We start from the raw sequence: 24,130 nt of genomic DNA, 5'->3' as shown, positions 1-24,130 counted from the left end.
TGTTTAAAACTGGTTAGTGTGCATGACTATTATTTTTGATAAATATCGCGTTTTCGAGCAGCTCTGAATGCATCTTCCTTCTCCCCGCCCCCATAAAGAAAGAAGGTCTTAGCACAATCTGGAAAGCTTGAAAACAAAACAAGTCCCTATACTATGGAACAGTTTTAAAAACAAATATTATTTGCAAGAGAACCAAATGAACCATATATTTGGGCCACATAAGCCCAACTTCGATTGGTTTGGTGATAAATATATAAACAAATACAGTTAGATAGTTTTAAAGGTGCTAAAGTCTGTCCATCTCTGTTAGATAACAACCCCCAGACAATCTGAAACTCGCAAAATTACAGTTTGTTACATCTACACATACCTCCCACATGACATGATTATAATATATGTAGATTATATATATTTCATGTCTTATATTTACATATAAAGTTGTATAAGTGCTAATCGGAAGGCAGAAAAGAGAAGAAATAGACCACCGACAACGGTGTTCTCATTACCATCAGTCCTAAACATAAAACACATATTAGCATACTGAAATATTATTTAATCATGCACAATTGAGGAATAATAATTGTTGGTTTAGTCGACTTAATTGTTTCAGATTAATTTTTACTGTTAATTTCTTTATGCCTGTATATATCTGCAGCGCAGTAAGGAGCCAGTCTGTGTCAGAATAAAGTGCAATTGCATCCCATTGAGTGGAAATAACATGGTACAAATTTCAGATTTTATTTTGAAATTTAAAGATAACTTTTATTTGTTGCTAGTTCAAAGACACAGAGAGAAATAATAATAAAAAAAAAAAAAGGAATCTGCAGATCAATCTGGAAATGTCCTTTTGGGGCTTTTATTTAGAAATTTTTCCATCCCAAATTCAAATGGGTACAAGGAAATGACGAGGCTGTGAATCACCATGGCAACAGTGTGAATTCCCCAATACCCACCGTACCCGAGACATGACAGCTAGTCTAAGAGCTTTTCATTTCCTACAGGAAACAGTCGATGCTTTCTGGAATATAAGGCCGTTTCTCTCCCTTTCAAACATTAGCATGTTTTTTTTTCTTCAATCAATGTAAAGTCTCTTGGAAGAGTTTTCACTCCATTTACACGGAAACAAAAAAAATAACAAGCTAAATTACAAACAGGTCATGGTGAAATAGTCTGTTCATATGTCACGGTTCACCTGTCCCTCTTTGTGAAGCCTCGACGCCTTCATTCAATCCTCTTGTCCACGATGAAGTTACTCCAAAACGAGACCTCTGGCCTCCTTCACGCACAGACCTGTGCAGTCTCTTACCTCGTCATCTTCCTCACTTTAACACCTGCAGTCCTCCATCTCATCACACGTATGAAGAAACAGGGGAGTTATGGGTAAGTGCATGAGTCTCTTCCCACATTGTCTGCTTCCTCTGTCTTCCCAAGTTTATGTTGTAAATTCGTCATAAGAGCATAAGTAAGGGGGGGGGCAATAGAAGAGCGATTTGCAGTGTTGTAGATGGAAGATGATGACGTGTTGGAGCAGCAGGCGGCAGGGCTAGAGGCCTATAGACTGCAAGGTTTGTCTCTCAGCGCTGTTGAGGTGGCCTGAGAACATGCTGTAACATGGCTGCTGGGCAAACTGTGTCAGGAAGTCCGTCAGGTAAGCCTGAGGAGGAGAAACGTGATACAATGCAGGTCAGACATGATGATATTGGTATAATGAAGGGGTGAAACCTGCAGGAAAACAAGATCAGGTCACAGAGCACGGAGAGAGCAGCAGATTAACAAACATGCAGCAGGTAAAAATTTTGGCTGATAGACAGAAAGCTGATGAAAAATAAATCCCACATCCAGAAAATAAAAGAACAAGTGCTAAAGAGCTTTCACCATTAAGAGAAGATTACTAGTGTCACCATTTTACTGCATACATATTTAATAATATTTCACATTTGAAATGCATTTATTCAGTTTCTAAAATGACACACTTTATCCATTTTTTTATTTTACCATCTTTTCTTGTAGGTGTGAGATCTTTCACCTGTACAGTTTATGCACATTTACAGTCTAACATAAGTGTAGGAATAGATGCCACACTTCTCAAAACCACAATCAGCCCTTAGCCCTGGTTCCTGACACTAGAATAAGATGTTTACATTTCCAACATATGACGAGGACCTACAAAAACAATCCAGTCACATCAGGGATACGAACACGCATGTAAACACACTCAATGATCCCAATAATCTGCAGGGTTTTTCTGCAGTTGTACGGGGATCTTGAGGAGTTTATAATAGCTGATTCTCAGTAAAACATATTTACACAATGACAACAAAACTGATTATACACTCTGTAAAGCTAGAATTTATGGCAGAGCTGGTGTATTAGATCAGCTGTTCTCATTAATAATGTGCCAGTGTCTATTCGGTGAGTCATTACAAGAAATCAGATTACCCTTAACTGAATTTGTGTCTACAGTATTTAATCATCTGTGTGCGTGTGTGTGTGCATCTGATTGTTTTAGCATGAGGAGCACTGATGCACACTGGTGTTCTTTTTAGTCAAGTATTCATGTTATGTTTGTACTTTAATGAAGCAGTGACTAGATTGTTCTGGCTATCTGCCCCTCTCTTTTGTGCAGCAGTTACTGAGTTATGTCCTTACTCCAAAACTGACGTCGTACAGTTTTTATTTTATTCTCTGGTAAAAAACAAATAGAGACCTAGAGAGTACAGTTGCACATCTAAATAACAGTTGTTTATCAGATGGAAGTGCAAATTGCGTGCCCTGGTCTTGACTAATCCACCACGCTGGCACCCTTTCACCCTAAAGCCCCTTTATAACTGGAGCATCTTCTGAGCTGATTTGACATTTGATCACGCAAAACTCTCCTTCACTGGCGTCGATGACTGTGTCTAACAGTGATGTGGCTGAATTCTCCCAGAGCGCAAGTTTGTAAAGCCTTACACTATCTATAAAGCAACACTACAGTAATGACTACAAACACTTGCTGCTGTCATAGGAACATTAATCATGTACATGCAGAACAGAGCTCGCCACGATAGCAAATAATTAGAAGATAATAAAGCAAATACACACGAGTCCTAAAACACTCAGCTACACCATTCATTCACTACATGTCAATACAGACATGTAACCTTCCCTGACTCACTGCAAAGTTGTCAGCTCTGGGAAAATCATTATAAAGGACATAATGGTTCTCGCTCCTGTCCTCAGGCAGAAGATATAGAAGCATGAAAGCACACATTAACAGAAAACATTTTTTACTATATTATTTTGTTCACACTACAGTATCTTTTAAATTTCTTTATTGACATTTTGTGATTGTATGTGGCCTGTCTTCTGTTCGTTTTTATTTATTAAATACTTCCAATGATTGAATATGTGGTACTTTTATTGACTGAAGTGCTGCAGCTTTTATTATTTGAAGTGTATGGACAGAGCTGGCTCTTCTTGCCATCACCGTTCTCTATAAACCGTAAAAAAAAAAATACCACCAATGCTGCTGCTCCGTCTGGAGTCACTAGATGCTCCAAGCACGCTATCTGCATGGAGAATTTAATCTGAAATAAGAATTTTAAGATTTAGAGAGTTTACCTGCAGATCAATCTGATTTATGGGGTCTTTCAAGGCATCTGGATCGTCCTCCTCATCATCCTCATAATAATCGTCATCTGTGCATAAAGATGAGGAGCGATATCAGGTAAACTGAAACAACGTTCTGCAGCAAACACCGGGGAAGAGGTGTGTAAAAGAACTAAAGCACAAATAACTAAGACAATACCGTATTTGTTAGAGGCGATGAGATCAGAAAGTAGCTGCCCCGCCAGCCCTTCATCCTCCTCTTCATCATCCTCCGCCCCTTCCTCCTCATTGTCCTCCCACATACCGCTGGAATCTGAGACAAACCCATGGACAAATAATATATATATTTATTTTATTTTCACAGTTATGAGAGCAAATACAAGAAAAAGTGAATCTTTGAGAAGCTTGTCCATCACTTCTAACCAAAAGGAATGACTCTAACAACCGACAGCACAAGGAGACCAACTATTGATCATTGTTCATTTTGACAGAAGTTTATTAAAACTAGTCCAACAACTGATAATTGTGGTAAGATTTGATCATCATTCTCTAATTATTAACACTTTACATTTTGTTAAGTCCAATATAGATATGATCCAAAACACATTCACCGATCAGGCATAACATTATGACCACCTTCCTAATATTGTGTAGGTCTCCCTTGTACCTCTAAAACAGTGAGACTCATCAGAGAATGGACACGGGCCTTCTGAGGGTGTCCTGTGGTGTCTGGCAACACAATCTTGTTAATGGGGGGCTTCTGGGTCCTAAGGGTTGAGGGGAGGGGACTCTGTGGATCAGGCTTGTTCCAGTGCACCCATAGATACTGGATCAGTTTCGGATCTAGGGAATTTGGGAGTTGTTCCTAAACTGTTTTTGTGTGTGTGTCTGTGCCAGGTTGTATCCTGCTGCAGATGGCTGCTGCCATCAAGGAGTGTCATTGCTATGGGGTGGGGGGTCCCTGGTCTGGTCTGGTCTAGGTGGGTGGTACATGTCTAAGTAACATCCACACAGATGCCAGGTCCAAAAGTTTCCCAGCAGAACATTGTATTGTCAAAAGAGGGTCAATGTTATTCACTTGAAGCCTTTCTACCGTTTCTGCTCACCTTGGCTCCAGTCCGCTGCGTTGGCCCTGCTGGTGTTTGCCTCCACAACAGTCGACAGCTCATTAATGATCAATTTAAAGACCTTCACTAGTAAAGGAATGTTGGTCCACCGCTCTGGGTCTGTTGAAATGAACACAGACTTTATATTGTACCTACACATGTCCTCTTGCGGTTCAACTCATAATATCACTGCGGGCATACTTTCTGTCTTCCATCTATAATGTATCTTTAGCAAATGAAGATCATCTAGTGTCTTACTCTTGGCAGATTTGGAGCGTGTACGGATGCCGTCATCGGGGTTGTAGATCTCTTCCCCTTTCACCACGATGTCTTGGAGACGCTTGTCGTCAGTGTTGAGACCGTGCTGCAGCAGCTTACAGAGAGCCACCGTGCTGTAGGAATTAAAAAAAAATAAAAATTAGATGAAGATGAAAATTGTTTGAAGATAAGGAAGGAAAGAGACAGTTGATATTCGAACCGAGGACCTTCTTGTTGTGAGGCACCAGCGCTACCCACTGTGCCACCGTGCTGCAGCAAAATCGTCAGAAACTAAGCTATCAGCTAGTTTTAGCGAGCTACTACGCCTTTTTTCCGACCACATTTGGTTTTAGGTTGTTAATTAAATTGTCGCATTCAGATTTAAAAAGGTGATTGAAAACATTGTCTTACCTGACTTTGCCCTCGTACTGTCCGTAGAAAAGGTGTTGCCTGCTCATCCACTCTGTCATGACGAACTCCAGGGCTGGCTTCCCCGTTGGTCCAGGCAGACTGCACAAGAACTCCAGCAGAGGCTCCAGCTGAGAGTGAACCAGGTGGGCAAACACCATGATCAGAGACTACAGAGGAGGAAGAGGAGGAGGACACAGGAGAAACAGTGAGGTTGATGGCGTAAGCACTTGTATTAGAACGTAGAAAAAAAACTAAAAACAAGATCACCGCTCTTCTGTACCTGCATGACACTCAGAGTCTCTGCTTGCTGCATCTTGCTCAGAATTGCTCGGAGGATCTGGTCTAGCTGTTCCCCAAGCTCAGTTCCCGCTCGAGAGATTAGAGTGGACACCAACCTGCCCACGAAGGCAGCCGTGAACTCCGAGGTCCGGGGGTCCAGCAGCTGGTTGACAACCTGCATGACGTACCAGAGGCCGCTGTTCCCCTGCTCGTCCCTCCACTGGGCAATCTGCTCCAGGGCGACAGAGACGTACGCCCGCAGACACTCACCGCCGTTCTGCATTATCGTGTTGTCGTCGGTGCGTAAGGTGCACTGTGCCACCACAGGAAACGCCTGGCACACCAGCATCTCTGACAGAGGGGGTTTGGTGTTTCGGACAACTGTGGTCAGGATGTCTATGGAGGTCTGTGGACAGAGCAGCAGCAGCAGATTGGAACAAAGACTTTTAGTGCATCAAGTCTCAGGAAAGGGATTGATAGTATTTCTTCAGCCTGACTGGAATCATTCAGATTTCTTCTTCCTTTTCAGCCACAATTAAAATAAAAGAGGAAAATTGCTTATGGCTGACAAAACAACTAAACATAGATTATTTACTTTTTCACTGATCCTATCATCAACATGTCTATTGCCAAATGTCTGAACTTATAATCACAGGGTTCCTACCTAATTAGATCTTTTGAGACCATTACAACACAGCAGACTGACTAATCGTTAGGCCCCACAGCAGAACATTACTGCTCTACCTAATCCTCTGGAAAGTAAATAAACGCGAGTGTCTTTGTTCCACCTTCTACTTACAGCACAGAGTCCAGAGGGGATCTTGTCAGGGGGAGCCTGCATGATGCTGACCAGCGTGGGGATGAGACGCATCTGCATGGGGCCCTGGCAGCCTTCGATCTGTGCCAGCTCCTTAAAGATGTCCTGAGCCAGGGACGCCACCACAGGGTCTGAGGAGAAGAGAGGAGACAGGGCCTGAGAAAAGAGAGAGCGATCAAACATTCGTCTTTCTCGCTTATATCTCTGCCTTCTTCTGTGACGCATTCGGTCAGCGTTGACTGAAAAGGTGCTACATTTTGCCAAGAGACAAAGAAAAGGATATATGTACTGAAAGACCTGAAATGAAAACCCCACAACGTAAATGAAACAACACTCAGAGACGATGCAGTACACAGAGCTGCATTCATACCATTGTTATATTTAAGGAATATGGCAATGGTGAGGGGGCAGATCTTATTCTCGGCGCTGGTGGTGAAGGCCGGGTCGACGGTGCAGACGATGCACAGCGTCTCCATGACGAGCGTGAGCACCTCTGAGCTGAACTGAGCAGCTAGTTGGACCAGTCCTTCTAGGATGCTGGGGAGGAAGGGCTGAAGGACATGTGTGCTCTCCGACAGCTTCAGCTGATCACAGTACCTGGAGAAAGACATGGACAGTAGGAGTCAACGATTGTGATATTTATTAATCTTCGTGATGTGTAACTCTATGATAAAATGCCCAGACAACGTAGTTAATAAATCCTGTGTTGAATCACAATAACAAAAGGCATTCTGTGTTTGAATGGTGACACTTAAGAGAGACAGCTAGCTCACCCCCAGATAGCCCTGACTGCAGAGATGCGGACGGAGGGCGGCTGGCTGTCGTGGAGGCCGCTGACGGTGGCCTGGAGGAACTGCTGGATGAGTTCAGGAGACATGGCGGCCGTGAAGCGACTGGCCGCCCACAGAGCTCGGCCAAGGAGGAACGGAGACGCCGCTGGGAAAGAGAAAACACAAACATAAGACAGTTAAGGACAAGTCAAGAGAAGAAACAATAGTTGAGTGTTTATCCTTTAAATTTCACATAAAAAAAATAAAATACAATTTTACTGTCTTGTTTTTGGGGGGCAACAAATTCCTACAAAGTTACTAGACAATACTCTGAGTACTCAGTTAAAATGACCAAAATTAGAGGACAGATACAACAAAACTCTAAAACTTGCATCTCTAATTCTTTGCAGATTTTACAGGTTCTTGTGTTGCTCTGCATCCAGAGGAAATCTTTTGGGGAATACTCAGGAAGCTTTGCTCCTGTGCATTTCTGCTGACGATCTACCGAAGGTCAGCTTAAGACTCACCTGCCAGGTTGAGATCAGCCAGAATGACGCTGGCCAGAAAACCATGCATGTCAAACTGGATCCGACCGTTCTTCACATTCTCTGTAATGATGGTCTTGACTGAGCCGAGGGCCAACATACAGGCCTCGTGGATCTTCCACCTGATAAACAAAACAAAAAAAAAGGGGGGGGGGCATTAAGGGTTTTCTTGTCTCATCTTCTTGAGGTGTATATTGCCCGCGCATGCTGAACAGACAGTAGAAGTGTGTTCTTTTAAATTCTGTGTGGAGTTTCTCCTCACCAGTGCTCATTGCCACTGTTTTTGGCCTGCTCTGCCTCCTGGAGGTGTCTGGTCGCAGCTGCTGCCAACGCTGCTGCACTCTCATTCTGAAACTCTGCAGCAACAGCCTGCAACCAGAGTCGAAGTTTAGCATCATTAGGACACTTCGATTGAGTACCAGAGGCTGAAAACTGAGCTGATGGTCTGAAACTGGTGGGAACTGGAGGAGACAATGACTTCCAAGTTTTCACTGCTGCATAGAATCACATACGGTCCATAGTAAACAACTGTTTCCTGTTCTTTCCAAAGACTAAGGCTGCCTTCAGTTTCTGTAGAGGCCATAGAAGTTGGAGAAGGTTTGTTTCTCCAGGTCTAAGTGTAAATACAGCTGCCTATGTCTGTGAAGGTTCTCAGTCATCCAGGTCATGGTATATCCAAAAAAGGTTAAAAAAGGCAACTGGACTTGTAGAGTTTTGTTTTTTTTTTGAACTGAAGAAGCTACTCGGATGAGTGGTGAAACATCTTCTCAAAAAAAAAAAAAAAGTCCAGTTGCCTTTTTTAACCTTTTTTGGATACAGCTGCCTAGCGGACATGAACATCCTCCCATCTCCCCGCAGCGATCATTTTAGTTTTTTCTAGTTCAAACTAGTGTACAAAATTCATTTGATCATGACAACAACAATGTCTGCTCAATGTTTAGAAAACGTTTAATACAAGAATGGCAGCTACACTGAAATAACTCCCTGACTACAGATGATTCACTGAAAAAAGGGAACCCTGGTAGTTTGGGCTTTTGCTACAGTTACAGTGACTCTTACAGTCAAAGTCTCCCAGGTGCAATTTAATTGATAGCGTAGCCACAATTAGTAGGAGACATGATCTGAAGAAGCAGGCATAGCTACTGTCCACCAAGTTCATTATATAAGTGTTCTATAAAACGTTTTAATTTCACTGTTCTTATGCTTATGCCAAACTGTATGCCGCTCTTTGTATTATTTGTTTGTTAAAAAATATAACAGAAGCAAAGGGGGATTCATTTCCAACTGGGAGCGAACATCTCACCTTACAGGTTGATTGTGTGCAAAGCTTCAAACGAGCAAGTCTAACGTAAGCTTCTCCTTAGATGTGAATCAAGGAGCAATTGTTTATTTAGGACTGTAATGGATAGATTTGTTCTGTCTTCATGTTTTTGTTAATGAAGAACTGAAACTCTGAGCTCAGCATGTGGTTGGCAACATAAGAAGAGGACAGCGTGTGCAGCTTTAACTACTAACTACAAAGACGAACCAACGGAGCAGCCGAGGAATTCTAGTCAAACTTGTCAGTCTTCATGCCGTTTGAAATTGAGGCATTCAGCGCATGTTGTTTCTAACACTGGTAATTAAACAACCAACCTCTAACCACCAGTCATTTTACCTGTGCCATGTTTTATCTATAGTGTATTCATGTAGCACAGTTGTGAGTTTTCATCTCACCAGCAGCAAATCCTGAGCAGAGATCCTGACAGAGTAGGAGAAGGTGTCATCATCCTCGTCCTCTACGAACTGTTGAGGGTTCGCCGTCCACACTTTGATCTAGAGAACCAACATGACAAACTATCAGGTCAGTCAATAATCCATAAATACACGTGCTGCATTTACACCTTTATTCGGCTCATACTTCCATCTGTGTCGTTTCTCACCTGGTCTTCAGTGATCTGCATGTACAGGATGACGTAGTAGATGAGTTCGGGGAGCGCTTTCCTCACCGTGCTCTTGAACTTGTTGTTCTCCAGCAGCGTGTGCACAAACTCGAAGATGCTGAACACTAGATTCTCAAAGCCCAAAACCTCACCTGCAAAAAAAACCCAAGGCAATCAAACGTAGAATACAGGATTAAATCAGTGCATGATCACTGATACTGAACATGTTTCAGTGAGAAAGTCCAGAAGCATGAGGGAGACTGGATGAAGTTAATTTGTCCTGATGAGATCCAAATCGAGGGCAATCAGACACACACAGTACTGACCACCGCCACAAACGCACCATCCCCACCTTGAAGCATCATGGTGTTATTATGTGGGAATCTAGGCTGTGGACGGCTTGTTTAGTTAGAGGGTGAAGCAAAGTAGAAGGAAATCTCAGAGGACAATCTGATTCAGTCTGAATGAGAACCACAACAATGACCCAAAACATACAGTGTGAGCTACACCGACATGGTTTAAAGACAACAAAGGTGAATGTTCTGAAGCCCAGAGACTTTGTGACTGCATTTGCTTTTTTAATCACAGTCCCAGTGCAGCCTGATAAGAGCTTGAGGCGTTTTGCAAAGAGGAATGGAGTAAAACTGCAGTGTCCAGATGTGCAAGCCAGATTGAGAGCTATCCACAGACTGAGAGCTGTGATTGCAGCAAAAGATGCATCTACTGAACACTGAGTTGAAGATGATGAACACTTATTTTACATGAAATGTTTTTAATTAATTGACATCGCTTTGTAGAAGTTTTCATTTTGACAGTAAAGAGGTTGTTTCTTTGTAAAATCTCGTCAAAAAAGCCAACTTGCCAACACTGTGATTTCATTCATATAAGCAATTTTGCACAACAAATGTAAGAAAACATAAAGTTATGATGTCAGTTCAACTCACCATCAGAGTCTACTGGGTCTTCCACTTCCTCTGTGTAGTTGACTTCTGTTCTCACATAAGTGAACATCTAGTTGAGGAATAATACACTAAAACTTTAAGTATCTTTCAGTTCTCAGGTTCTTTTCTACTTTACTTTCACGGGAATATTGTGTTTCTCTCATTAGGATATCCTATTAACAATATAATGTATTCATACAATGCACTGCTTTTAAAAGTGATCTTGCCAAGTAAGCATGTGGCTTCTATAAAACAGAATTATCTGCTGCAGTCACGTGGATAAATAATGGTTTAAACCAGTTGTTTTGAAAGGAAAAGAAAATCAAACTCAAACCACAGTAAGTGTCCGTTAACTGCAAAATGCCTCAAAGGAAATCAAACCTCTACGTTTGTACAGTCTGGTTCTTTCACCCTAAAATGGACGCTTCTGCGTCACGTGGACAGCAGTGATTATCCCAGCGAGGGACTAGCCAGCACACAGCTGGCATTGTAAAGGATATAAAGCTGCACTTTCAGTCAGGGTGTTCCACACGATGGGGAGAATCTGCTGCATGGAGGACACCATGGGTTTGGGGAAGTTCTTTACCAACGCCGTTACTGCCTGAGAGAGGAAGATTTAAACCTTATAGCCACCATATAAATTAATTACACATGACAGACAACTACTGCAAATCATAATCAGGTTTACAAACATTAAAAGGGAGACTCTACAGGTCTATACAGATATATATCGCAAATAAAAAATTTAATTTTCTTTCCACTTGTCAGAAGAAGACATATATATCATCGAAGCTAAACAGCCTTAATACAGTTTTGCCTGTAGTGTCTCCCTTTAAGGACAAATGTAGGCCAAACTTTGCCTAGATCTCCGCGACACAGCTAAACAACTGAAACGTTTGATAGTCACATGAACGCTGCCTTCAAATGGGGTCATGTTTACTGTGTTCATAAAATAAAAAAAGTCCATATGAAAGGTCCCTTTGAAGGAAACTAGGACCCCCACGTAGATAGAAATTTAGTTAGTCGTAGAGAGTTTTCCTTGTCATTTTATAATATGTCTGAGAAAACTGCTTCATTCTTTCATTACGCTGTTGCATTTAGTCACTTGGTCTAGGGGAACTAATGTTTTTTTTTTTTTTTTTTACAACCTGGACCTTATTTCTAGCATTAAATACGATCATTTCCTCACCCATATAACTTTTGTGTCATTTGCACTCGTCCAAGAGATAATTAGATCAGCGTATATCCATATAGCGGGAGTGACAGGGCACTGAGACGCAGCCTCTAAATAACACATTATCTGCTGCGAAACTCTTTCATTTTGCCAATACATTGTCACCCGCGACGGTCGGCTTGTTTGCCTGTAATTTGATACTGCTATGGTTCATCCACAACCTCAGAATTGGAAAAATATTCAGCCATGTTGCAAAAAAACTAGCAGTAGCAAATTACAGGTATACAAGCCGACCGTCGCGGGTGCACATGGCGCTCATCATCCAGGTCAGAAGACATCATCCGGGGTCTGTAGGTCAATCTACAGACCCCGGATGATGATAACAGGTAACTCCGGACTCAACGGGGAATAGCACTAGTGTATCATAACAAAATATTGGCGAAATGAATGAGTTTCGCGGCAGATAATGCGTTATTTAGACGCTGCACTATATGGATATACGCTGATCTAATTATCTCCTGAACGAGTAGTTCACGAGAAGTGACAGAAAAGTTATATGGATGAGTAAACGATCGTATTTTATGCTAGAAATAAGGTCCAGGTTGTAAAAACAAAAAAAAAAAATTGTTCCCCTTTAAGCTTGCAAAACTTCTGTCAGTCACTTCTACATGGCAACAGTTGCCAAGCAGCGGTGTGCTCGGGGCGTGCAGCTGATGCTATAACTTGGCCGCTAAACATTTTGTGTATAAAACCACCCATGTCATAACCACAGGCTCATGAGTTCCACTTGAAGGCAGCAGAAGAAACTACTTGATGGGTCTTGGTGCACAGAATCTCTCACCTTAAGGACCTCCATCTTAAGGCCGCTATCAGATGAGGGTCCATCAGGCATCTGCAGGGCCTGCACAAACGCTTCTGTGAACTGCTGCACCACAGGAAAGATCAGCGCTTTGGCTGCACCCTACGAACACAAATTATTAAACAGTTGTTATTAATAAATAAACGAATAAAACAGTGTTCATACTGTGGTAATGACGTCAACTTCTGATACTGGACTTCCTAAAGCATAAATGTTCAAATTTAAAACTAAATCTTTAGTGCAGCTATTCATATAATATCTGAAAGACAAACATGTGTCTTGTCGAGCCCATCTCACCTTTTCCAGCTCTTCGATAGCACAGATGAGGTTAGCACAGGTGGTGAATATCTCAACTGCTCTGGAGCGGGTGCGAATACTGTAAACCTGCCATAGATCAAGAACATCGGGGATCAGGGTGGTCCAGGCTTGAGCGCAGAAGAATAAGTATTATAGGTTCGTAACGGATAACAGAATTTTCTATGTAGAGTTGTGTGTGGGTATCCAGAGAGCCGTTAACATATATAGTCATTTCATTTATTCGTCTTAAAGTAGGGATTGTGCTGAGACAACCACTATTTCCAATTTTAGTTTAATAGTTAACTGATTGTTCAAACTGATATGAAAACCGACGTCACACTGGTTGCTGTAGTTTGAAACTGCACTGTGTATCATCGCTGTAAAAGACACTGTTGTGCCAAAATCTCCCGTAATATTTCAGCTGATCTTTGGAACTAAAAGCTGTAGCAGTACCTCAGCCATGGTGAAGATCTTGTACATCTCAGGTAAGATGACTGGAGCCACCAGCGGCATCTGTGTATCAGTCACCTCTCGCGTAAACTCTGAAAACAACAGGTTGTTACATAAACAAAAGACGTTTAAAACAAGAGGAAAAAGACGTGTTTTACTCAAGTTACACTTCAAGGGATTTTATTTTTATCACTGATGATTTAAGCTGATTATTTATTCCATACCTGTGAGGACCCTCATGGCCCCGTGCACGGCGTTGACGTTCCCGCTGACCAGCATCTCCATCAGCAGGGTGAATAGCTGCGGCCACGCCTCGGGCCAGTCCCAGTGGGCGATGGCCGACACGGCGTACGCAACGCTGGAGCGGACTTTGCTGATGGACTCCCGCAAGCCACCTGGCAGCAGCTCCCTGATGGCAGCTTTAGCCTGGAGGGAGACAACGAGAGATTAACAACATTCAGTCACAATGTCTACTGTGCAAGAATACTTTGGAAAAATGAAACTGGAATGTACATACGGTTCAGAATGTATTCAGGGCCCTTCATGTTTCTAAATACACTTTTTTGTTTTGTTTAGATTAAATTCAAATGGAAAAGTGAAAGGGTCTGAATATTCTCTGAAGCAACAGATTCCAAAGTGGAGAGTGTTTTACCTGATCTGTGGTTTCAGGAGGCCTGAATTTCTCTGACTGGGAACACCAGTGAGTTTCCACATACTGCTTCAGGATGACCGATGCCAACTGTGAAAACAAACAACCGGACAACAACGAGACGGATATTTGTTAAAATTTGAATCCGACATGAGCGCTGGACATCTGATGCTCCACTGAACACGTCTGCCTCTGTTTTGTTTGTGCTCACCTGACGGATGGCGAGAGCTCCCTGAGGGTCAACTGTGAGTTCTGCCAGGTGGACGCCAAACTCTACAGCGCAGGAAAGACAGAATATAAATGCATGAATAGACCAAATATCAGTCAGCTTATAGCGTTCAGTATAAAACAAGGACACCGTTGCTCCAAGTCCTGACTTCCAGTGATAATGCTGCTAGGTTAGACAAACAATATTAATGCAGGGATCCCTTCCCACTGGAAAATGGGAATATGGGAATTGTTAATGACTAAATAGCTGAAATGACTAAATTTAGGGCCCAAAACTATACAGACCTAACTCTACATCAATCAGCCACAACATTAAAACCACTGATAAGTAGATAACATTGACCATCTTGTGACAATTCAACATTCTGTTGGGAAACTTTTGGACCTGACATTCATGTGGATGTTACTTAGACATGTACCACCCACCTAGACCAGACACCCCCACCCCATAGCAATGACACTCCTTGATGGCAGCAGCTTAGGTTTAGGAGCAACTCAAAATCACATGAAAAACAGCACAAGGTGTTGACCTGACCTCTAAATTCACTAGATCCCAAACTGATCAAATATCTGTGGCATGATCCACATGGGCCCCTCCCCTCAACCCATAGGACCCAAAGGCCCCCACTAACAACAATCTGCTGGCAGACACCACAGGACACCCTCAGAAGGTCCGTGTGCATTCTCTGGTGGGCCACAACTGTTTTGGATTAACAAGGCAGACCTACACAATATTAGGAAGGTGGTCATAATGTAATGCCTGATCGGTGTATGTCTCTCTAAAAACTGAATCAGTCACTTCATGTATTGTTGACGTTACTGTTCCAATTATTTACAGCTGTTATCTGTCTGGGACATCCCTGGCTGCAGAATGTGTGAGGTTTAGTGATAAACCACACAAGAAGACAAACAAGTATGTGCTGACCTATTTGTTAGAGCTAAATATGAGTTATTCTCTGTGAGCCTGTGCACCAAAATAAGTGACAACACTGAATTTGTTTAACCCGCACCCGCGTGTACCTGCCGTCGAAACGCAGAGTGCGAGATAAACGCGTAATTCGGGATCAGCGTCGACCTCGATGGTCTCTCTCGCTGGGTTTTACCAAGAGTGACATCAGGCGCCAGAAGACAATGTTAGTGCTGACAATCCCACAGAGCGGCAGCCTTAGAGAGGGGGCCAGCGGAAAGGGTCCGCCTCGCTGCGACGGTGCTTCTGCGCGGCCGACAGACAGTGTGCACAATTAGCCTTTCAGCAACGGCACGAGGATTGCAGGGCAGACAATGGAGGGTCCAGTGGAGTATAAGCTGCAGTCACTGGGTACTGTACCCATCTATCCCAATTTAGTTCATTATTAAAATAAAAGACAGAGCGTTGATTTCCCCGAAAGACCAACTTGTGTCTTCTAAGTTGATCAACTATATGTGTAGACGAGAAAATAAACACTATTGTTGAATGCGTCTGAAGTTTATTTTCCGACACATCTCACGCTATATATAGAACTCACTGCATTTAACCCATTTAGGACTTTGAATGGTAAAACATAACAAAGTTTACCAGCTCTGCAGACCTTCATTACACTTTGGCTGTTTGTTTGTTTTTTTAATTTAATTTAATAATAGTAAAACACACTGAACTTTTGTCACTTTTTTGTCTGCATGTTCATATTTAATATTTGTTACAGCCTAACACTTTCTCTGAATGGGACTGTTTGTGAGTGCAAAGTAGTTTTTACGTATTTGCTTATTTCTTAAAAGTACAGATGTGATAGGTATTTTGTAATTTTGTTCCATCATCGGAATAAAGGACTTTCTATTTCTGCTTACTTGCATCACTTTACATTTGAGTCTCGACACATTCTCATCATAATTAGCGCAGTACGGTAAATAAACAAATGGTGGTGAAGTTAATAACTTGGGGACCGGGGCCATCTTTGTCTGGCTCCCTCTCTTTCTTCTTGGTGGACACAGGAAGCTGGTCGCTAGCTCCCCCACACACCCACTGGGAGACGTCTTCGCGGGAAAAACTGTCAGTTCAAGGCGTTCGACGGTTGCCATGGCGACGGCGGAATTAAAGTGAGTCTGGGTTCGGGAGCAGCGTTACTTTGAGGGGCACTCGGCGTTACTGCAACGGTCGGGACGCTGCCATTCCACCGTTTCCAAGCGACGTAACTGGATTCTGATGCGCTCGACACTGGGACGTTGACGGTTCAGTGTTGTAGCACATTTTTGCTAAACATACTAGCTACGTTCACCCTCACGCATAATGGACACGCAACTTAACGCAAAGTGTTTTGTTGTGTTTTTTGTTTGTTTGTTTGTTTTGTTTTTAATTTTTATTATTTATGACTGAACCAGAAAATGAAACCGGAGTCCACTCTGCTCCTGTGCCGCTGAGGCCAGGGGTACCACACAATCCCCATGTGCTTAATATAACTTACTAGCTAGGTTGACGCTAATGATAACACTGGAGACACAATTAGCCGCTATGCTGTCAGTTTGAGCAAGGCAGCAGAAAGCCTTGCTAAGGGAAGTACTTTTTCATGAGTTTTCAGGCTAATTTAGACATCAGTAACTTCTGAGTGGCCTAATGTTAGCTACAGGAAGGTAAACCAGTCCCCCGGCTAACGATTTAGCTTACACTGTCAAAGTTAGCCCTGATAGGGAGCTGGCGGCATGTTGCTAGTCCGTGCAGAGGCCCACGCCGTTAATAAGTGACAACACCGGACAGCTAGCCACGGTCCACTCCTTTAAAGTAGCGTTTAGAAACAGGCCACCGCTCACCCTCTGTCACTTCCAATACTTTGATCTGCTCCTCCGCGGCGGCGCGCACTTCTTGAGCCGGGGACAGGATGGCCGTCAGCGTCTCGATCAGAGCCTCTTTCAGTCCCTGCTGGACGGGGCCGGCGGCCGAACCGGGCCGAGCATTACCCGCCGCGCTCATGCCTGCTGTGTTTTCACTCGCAGCCCGCTACAGTCAGTCAGTCCACCGCTGCCGCCGCCACCATCAACCAACACAACCAACCGGGGAGGAGCAGAGAGCCACGGACAGAGGCGAAGCGCGCCAATGCATGGAAACGCGGGGGGCGGGGCTTAGAGGGAGGAAGCACGTTTTGTCGTCCGGTTCGGGCCCACGTGTTTTTCTTTTTTTAAATGTGTCTTTGTTTTTTGACCCTGGCTCCCTCTTGTGGAGCGGGGGAAACACTTCAGCAGCTGTCTAAAACATTGATGAAGCAAACAATTAATTTTGGTAAAATCTTTGAATAGATTGTTTCTATGAACAGTATAATTATATAGTAATACATCTTACAGAAAAGCTTATGAGTACAGTATAGAGATTTGGTGTTGTTGCAGATAAAAGAGCTGCTTTAACATCACTAATTAGACTGTAGCCATAAGTGAATTGTACACTATAGACAAATGGTGGTGCACACCTGAAACTCACATGACGAGCATCTATTAAAGACCAAACTCACCTGCAATTTGAGGATGTTGTTCAGTTCAGATCAGATCAGAGTTGTCCTCTTTTTCCAGGATTAGTAACCCATTTATCACAATTAATGGCCAGAAACTCTGGTCCAGACTATTGTGCTGTTTCGGTTTGTTCTCCCCATTTCAAACATCAACTTTTTTTTAACACAATGATGCCCCAAAGGAAGTTCATAAAAGTGTAGTCTTCCTGGTTGTAATTGTTGTGGCCAGGCCTAGCATCAGTACCCAGCCTCATTAGTTCTGTTATGGCTCAATGAAAACTAAATCTTGCCAAAAATCCTCCCAGAGAAGTTAAGATTGAGCATAAAGATGCCTGTGACTAATGCTACGTCTGTTTGCAATGTTTGGGTATTCACATTTACCCTTTAGCATCAGTTATATGATTTTAGCTGAAACTCCTACATTGTCACTTCCTCATACAGCAGATGGCGCAGTATTTTTCAGACGTACACGCTGAAACAGGCCTCTCGTCGGCTCCAGCTGATTGCGAAACCTCCCTGCATCCTCTGTGGACAGGTGTGGTCTCACCTGAGCTTTGCATGGACAAGAGTAACATTAAACCACTGTGGAGTGAAACAATGATGCGATTCTTTGTGAGGCGTGACCGTCATTCTGCGCACGCTGTAACCCTGGATGCGGAAGGGGTCGAGTTACTGAAGGAGGAACTATCAGCGTCTCCTCAGAGTCCTGTGGCTCCAACAAGAAAATAGGTGGCTTATCAGCGATGCTGGCACACAGTCTGACCTGTTTCCCTCTTCTCATGATGTGCTCCATTCTTCTCTGCTGAGTCTTCATCCTTTTACCAAATATCGCAAGAGATTCCTGATCACTTTGAGATGCAAACATAAACTGTGTGTGTAACGTCTTTTCTCCTATTATCACTAAACCTGAGGACTTGCATTGCTCGGAAAATATGTCGAATTATAAAGTATTTGATTGTTACATGCCGACCTGCTCAACTGAAGCCAGCGAGTGCGTTGCATTATCACACTTTGAAACTGTTAGTTTTCAAGTATCTGAAATTTGGTTTGGGTTTTCAGACCAGAGAAAATAAAAACACTCACGAGTGTATGATCCTTAACAATCCACCTTAAGAGTTTTGAGAAATAAAGCCTGGTGGCATATTTGTATTATTGACAAAATCCCTATGACTAAACTAAACTCTGCATTCGCTGCCCCAACATCTTCAATATGCTCAGATAAAATACATCCACAATTTAGTGTAGAGTGAGTTCAAGATAAAAAAAAAAACTGTGACTGACGGGTGTCAGAAACAAAGATTAGCTCACACTCAGTTGCCAGTTCATTAGGTACACCTTGCTGCAGTCTAACAGACCAGCTTTGAAATAAATCCATAATGATGTTTAGTTTTTGTTGAGACTGTTTTACAGATGTGTTGACTCAAATTCCCTGCCATTACGTTGATGCAGTTAGTTACAGATGAAAAGCTTCATTACCTGATTTAGTTTGGAACATTTGCTTGAATGAGGGGATTTATTTGTGTATTTAACGCATATGTATGTCTTTGTTTGTTTTCTTAAGAAGCACTTTGTAATTGTTGGGTTTTTATCCTTTCAATACAAAGGAACATTAGTTTTAAAGTAATCAGTTTGGTTCTCTGTGGCATAAGTTGAAGGTGTGTTTTTCTTGGGAATCCAAACAGTGCTTCTTGTATCAGTCTACTGAATGTCAGCTCGGTACATATTCTCTTGGAGACAGCTGCTGTGTGATCAATCATGCATCTCTTACCTGCACAGCTTGTTATTTAGAGTCTCCACAGACACCAATCTCATAATCTTATAAATGCAAGGACCTTCTTATACATCCTTTCTGGCATTTAGTTTCCTCTTTTAGTGACAAACGGTGACTTAACAGACATTTATTTAAAGAAACATCTTCCTGATTGCAACTTTAATATGAATATTAATATTTGGTATACCCTCAATGGTATAAAAATATATAAAAATAAAAGACACGTTTTCACTGAACATTATAACTGTAATCATGGTAGGATTTACTGCAGGACTGATGTGTTAGACTGTATTAAATCAGGCGTACCTGATAAACTGACAGCTGAGTGCATGTGATGCGGACTCCAGGAGAGAATCTCAACTTCCTAGTCTAGGAATGAACCAAACACTAGTACAACAACTGTTTCCTCTTGTTTAAGCAAAAAGAATTTGGTTTATGTAGAAACAAGCAATGTTTTGCAATCGGATATTTCCCTCTCCTTCAAAAGAGTTAAAGCTAAAATAAAAAAAGAAAGAAAGAAATGAATACCCACGCCCACCCACACCCTCATTGCACCCAGAACTGCCACCTTCTGAAAATGTTTGCAGGTGTTACTGACAGAAAGCAAAGAAACCCTGGGTGACAGCTCACAAGGGAGATAGATATAAGTGTACAGCACATATATATAAAATATAATATCTGAAATGTATTTTATATACATATGTATATGTGTATGTATTATATATATATATATATATATAGATATAGATATAGATATATACATATATACATACACACACATATACATATGTATATATATACATATATATTAAATTGTGTTAGGGTTCAGTATCTTTCACTACACAGCATTAAGGTGGTGTGTCTGATTATTTTTTTTCCTTCATTTTTTTTTTTTTTTTCAAATCCTATTATATAGACCAGAGGAGAGTCAAAGCAAAACAAATGAATCAACGAACAAACAAATGTGAGGAAGAAAAAAAAAAAAAAAGGAAACTAAGCAACAGACGAAAGGCCTCCGCCCCGATCCAATGACCCTCCCTCCCCGGCCTCCCCAGTGGAGGGGTGAGCTAGCCTGGACGAGGTGGGACAGACCCGTCCAGCTGTACAGCGCAGTTAAACATAACTTACATATTAGCTCTTATTTTTTTCTTTCTTTTTTCTTTTTTTTTTTTTTTTTACACGTACAGTCGTGATCAAGGCACAGGGATCTTCTACAAGTTATTTTTTTTTTCTTCAATAAAGTTGTACAAAATAATACATTTTACAGTCTGTACAAGAATAATAGTCCAGCAGTAAAATAAAAGACAGATGTACTTAAAGCCAGGTGGGGGAGGAAGTACGAACGGGAGAGGTGAGAGAACAAGACGAAAGGTAAAGGGGGGGGGGGGGTTGTTGTTGTTGTTGTTGTTGTTGTTGTTGTGTGGACAAGGAGGGGATTGATGAGAGCTGGAGCGTGTGTGTTTGTGTGTGCGTGTTAGTGTGTCTGTGTGTGCTCCCAGGTAAAAATGTCACGTCCAGTCTCGACAAGTCTTTAACGTCATGCTTCCTTTTTGCTTTGCTTTTTTTTTTTTTTTTTCTCCTCCTTGTCAAATAAATCCTCTCCTTTTATTTTCCACATGTTGAATAGTTGTTATAGCAGCGGGGGCCAGGGTGTGTTTGTGTAGAGGGGAGGGCAGGGGAGGGGTTTAAAAGGTGCACAAAGGCAGATCACACACACGGTGTACACCAACACACAACATGGGGAAAAAACAAAAACTTAAAAGTTGAATTGTGTTATTACAGGAATATATAATATTTATATTTATATATATATATATACATATTTATATACACACATATATAAATATCTATATATATAGCTTGGATTTTTTGCACTGCATGAAGTTCATTGGTATGCATGAAGTTATGCATTGTATGATATACATTTTTTTAATCCTTTTTTTGTTGTTTTTTGCCATCCCTCTTTTCTTGAAGAGCAGGTCATGTGAGCCGTGTGGTCTTATGTTCGAGTCAAGCTCACGTCCACAGGCAGCCATTAGTCAATTAGTCCGTCTCTCCGTTCCTCCCAGGCACCAAAAAAAACAAAAAAAACAAAAACAAACAGCCCCTGCTCTGTGTCAGTTTGCCGTCCTCCGTTTCCTTTCTTCTTCTCTCTGCCTTCCTTCGTCGTCAGCACGCGGTGAATAAACTCCTCTCTCTCTCAGAATGCAATTCACTTCAGCCTCTGCTGCCGACTGTGAAAAGCAGGAGGTTTTAAAACTGTGTGACTTCGATATTAAAACCCACCTAAGGGTCTGAACGTTTTATTCTGTAGTGTGTGTACCTGCGAGTATGCGTGTGTTTATATATCTGAGAGAGAGCTAAAAGGAGAGATCGCCTACACTGAGGGATTCCAGTCCCGACCCTCTTTCCTGGGTCAAAGTGTAGCTGAGTACAGCAGTCTGTCCAGGCTAATAGTTGATGGTGTATCCGTTATTGTTTCCTTTTTTTTTTTTTTTTTTTTCTTAAATTCAAAAAAAAAAAAAAAAGTATTTCCATAGTTCACGGTTTTCTGAAGCCGTGTACCAGGAGTAGTTGGATGAGTTCGGAAGGGAGGGCAGCCGGTCAGTTGTTAGGTGAAGTTGGTGGAAGTGTGATTGGCTCATGTAGGGGAAGATGGGGTGAGGGGCGTTTGGGGGGGGCGGGGGGGGGGCGTAGGTAGACAAGTAGAGCAGATGCCGCCGCCCATCACAAGAGCTCGTACTGCCGTAGGTGCATCCTCTGTATGATGTCGCGACAGTCGTTGAAGACGCGGCGGATGTTTTCTGTGTCGACTGCGCAGGTGAAGTGGGGGTAACAGTAGTGGCGACCGTCCCCGCTGGCTGTGCTGATCCTCTGGAAGGAAGGCACGGGAGAAAGACAAGTTAGTGATGGACCCCCGTGTCACTAACCTCCCCCTACGTAGTGGTGTCATGGTATGGACTTTTTGATTGTTTTCTGTCCTGATCTTGTGTTTTTTCGTCCTGGTGTTTCTTGTTCTCCTTAACTTCCTGCGTCTTTAACTGTTTGATCGGTTTCTCCTTATGTGCTCCGCCCTCATTAGTTTCACTTGTGTCTTGCCACCCCTCTGCAAAATGTCTGCTTATATAGTCTTGCCTTTCAACGATTTATTTTACTCCTTTTTAAAAATACTCTTTAAGCTTTAACACTCATTCATTACATTATTCTACGTGAATTGTTGGTTAATTACTTCAAGGTAACTAAATCATTTACCCATGACTTTTCAACCACTAAGCTGAACTGTTGAATCATGATTTTTTAATCGCTGCTCAGTAGATGCCTCTGTTCAGACTTTAATTTATAACCCCTCCCAATACCAACAGCTGACTGGGACAGTTCAGATACACGACATCATTTACATTTTTCTCAGATTGACTGAGCGAATCCACAGCGTTTCCATGTTCCTTCTGGCCTACAGTCTGAGGCAGGAAAATCGGACGAACATTGAAGTATTCATTCCCAACATTTCTGTTTGCAATTTATTTAAATCTTTGGCAACAAGTTGTCACCGGTCTGGTGTTTTTGCACAGGATCTGGATCAGGATCTGTGATGTCTTTTAGTTAGGGCTTTAAACACAACACTTCCTCTGTATCATTTTTCACTAATAACAAGTATAAAAGCTTACAACCATGAACTGGCTCTGATTTTTCAAATTAATATAGTTTGCCAAATGTAAATTTAATCAGATGTGACAAATTGTTGTGGCAAGATTGGATACGATTACTCTGTGGTGACAAAAGCTTGGCAATGCTGGTAAAATTAAATCTTACTCTGTGCAGCCAGTTAATTTAACCCGTGCCAATAAAAGGCCAACTGATTTCAGTCTTTTTTTGACCAAACTTGATCCGACTCTTAACGGATGTTATGAAACAGCTAAGGCTGTAAATTCATTTTCTGAAGAATTACAACGAGGACCGAGGTGTAGTGGAGTAAGAGCCAATTTGGACACCACATCCCATGTGAAAAAACGATTTTGATAAGAATACAACTCGGCAGGATTTGCTTGTGGAGTCACATGCTGCACGGTAAAGAGAACCAGGCAGCTAAAATGATATAAAATAAAGAGAACAAAAAAGGAAATCAAATTCAGACAGGTAAAACAAGCTTTACCTGTGTGAATTTGAGCTTTGTACACACCAGAAACTCATCCCGTATGAAGTACTTTGCCCTGGTAACACGGGGATCTTCACCTGGCTCGGGTATTGCTGTTGGACAAGAACAAACTGGTCACATTCACCTGTACACTGTGGTACTGAACAGTCAGAGTACAGCATCATTCCTCCTGCTTAATGTACCACAATAGTTACAAAAGCAAGAACCACAATTATTTCACTAAATGACTTGAGCATAAATATTTGAAAACGTATCAGTGTAGTCTTTGTTCAGAGTAGAAAATTAAATAAACCTTAAAGTTACACTATATTGCCAAAAGTATTCGCTCATCTTCCTTTACAGGCATATGAACTCTACAGGTAAACAAGCTGACCGTTGCGAGTTTCGCGGCAGATAATGCGTTATTTAGAGGCTGCGTCTCGGTGCCCCAGTCACTCCC

General features: G+C 42.1%; 2 protein-coding genes across 3 annotated transcripts in view; both read right to left on the bottom strand.

Moving 5' to 3' along the window:
* Positions 1-828: 828 nt before the first annotated feature.
* On the bottom strand, positions 829-17,459 carry ipo9 (importin 9). The gene is made up of 23 exons (XM_084543074.1): positions 17,079-17,459; positions 14,281-14,342; positions 14,073-14,159; positions 13,645-13,846; positions 13,424-13,512; positions 12,971-13,057; positions 12,656-12,775; positions 11,141-11,241; positions 10,644-10,702; positions 9,700-9,851; positions 9,494-9,592; positions 8,040-8,146; positions 7,760-7,899; positions 7,236-7,398; positions 6,833-7,059; positions 6,445-6,593; positions 5,647-6,051; positions 5,367-5,533; positions 4,956-5,089; positions 4,698-4,817; positions 3,791-3,904; positions 3,604-3,680; positions 829-1,654 (listed from the first exon to the last, which is right to left on the bottom strand). The coding sequence occupies exons 1-23, from the start codon at positions 17,236-17,238 to the stop codon at positions 1,544-1,546; spliced, it is 3,132 nt and encodes a 1,043-aa protein (XP_084399200.1). The 5' UTR covers positions 17,239-17,459; the 3' UTR covers positions 829-1,543.
* Positions 17,460-19,652: 2,193 nt separating this feature from the next.
* LOC311487465 (guanine nucleotide-binding protein G(s) subunit alpha-like) overlaps positions 19,653-24,130 on the bottom strand; it is a 34,156-nt gene continuing 29,678 nt past the window's right edge. For both annotated transcript variants that reach the window (XM_084543751.1, XM_084543752.1), the window contains 2 exons: positions 23,716-23,783; positions 19,653-22,412 (listed from right to left, as the gene is read on the bottom strand). In XM_084543751.1, the coding sequence (XP_084399877.1) occupies positions 22,266-22,412; positions 23,716-23,783 (215 nt within the window). In that variant the 3' untranslated portion in view covers positions 19,653-22,265. The remainder of the gene's footprint in view (positions 22,413-23,715; positions 23,784-24,130) is intronic.

Source organism: Chelon labrosus (assembly GCF_963514085.1).
Source record: "Chelon labrosus genome assembly, chromosome: 4".
NCBI lineage: Eukaryota > Metazoa > Chordata > Actinopteri > Mugiliformes > Mugilidae > Chelon > Chelon labrosus.
This window is presented reverse-complemented; position numbering and strand designations above follow the sequence as displayed.

Excerpts from the sequence above, each read along its gene's own strand:
- ipo9 (XM_084543074.1), bottom strand. The coding sequence starts at position 17,238 with ATGAGCGCGGCGGGTAATGCTCGGCCCGGTTCGGCCGCCGGCCCCGTC. Across the intron at positions 9,593-9,699 it reads TGCAGATCACTGAAGACCAG|ATCAAAGTGTGGACGGCGAA; the intron begins GTGAGAAACGAC and ends TTGGTTCTCTAG. Across the intron at positions 1,655-3,603 it reads TAAATCAGATTGATCTGCAG|GCTTACCTGACGGACTTCCT; the intron begins GTAAACTCTCTA and ends TCTCCTCCTCAG.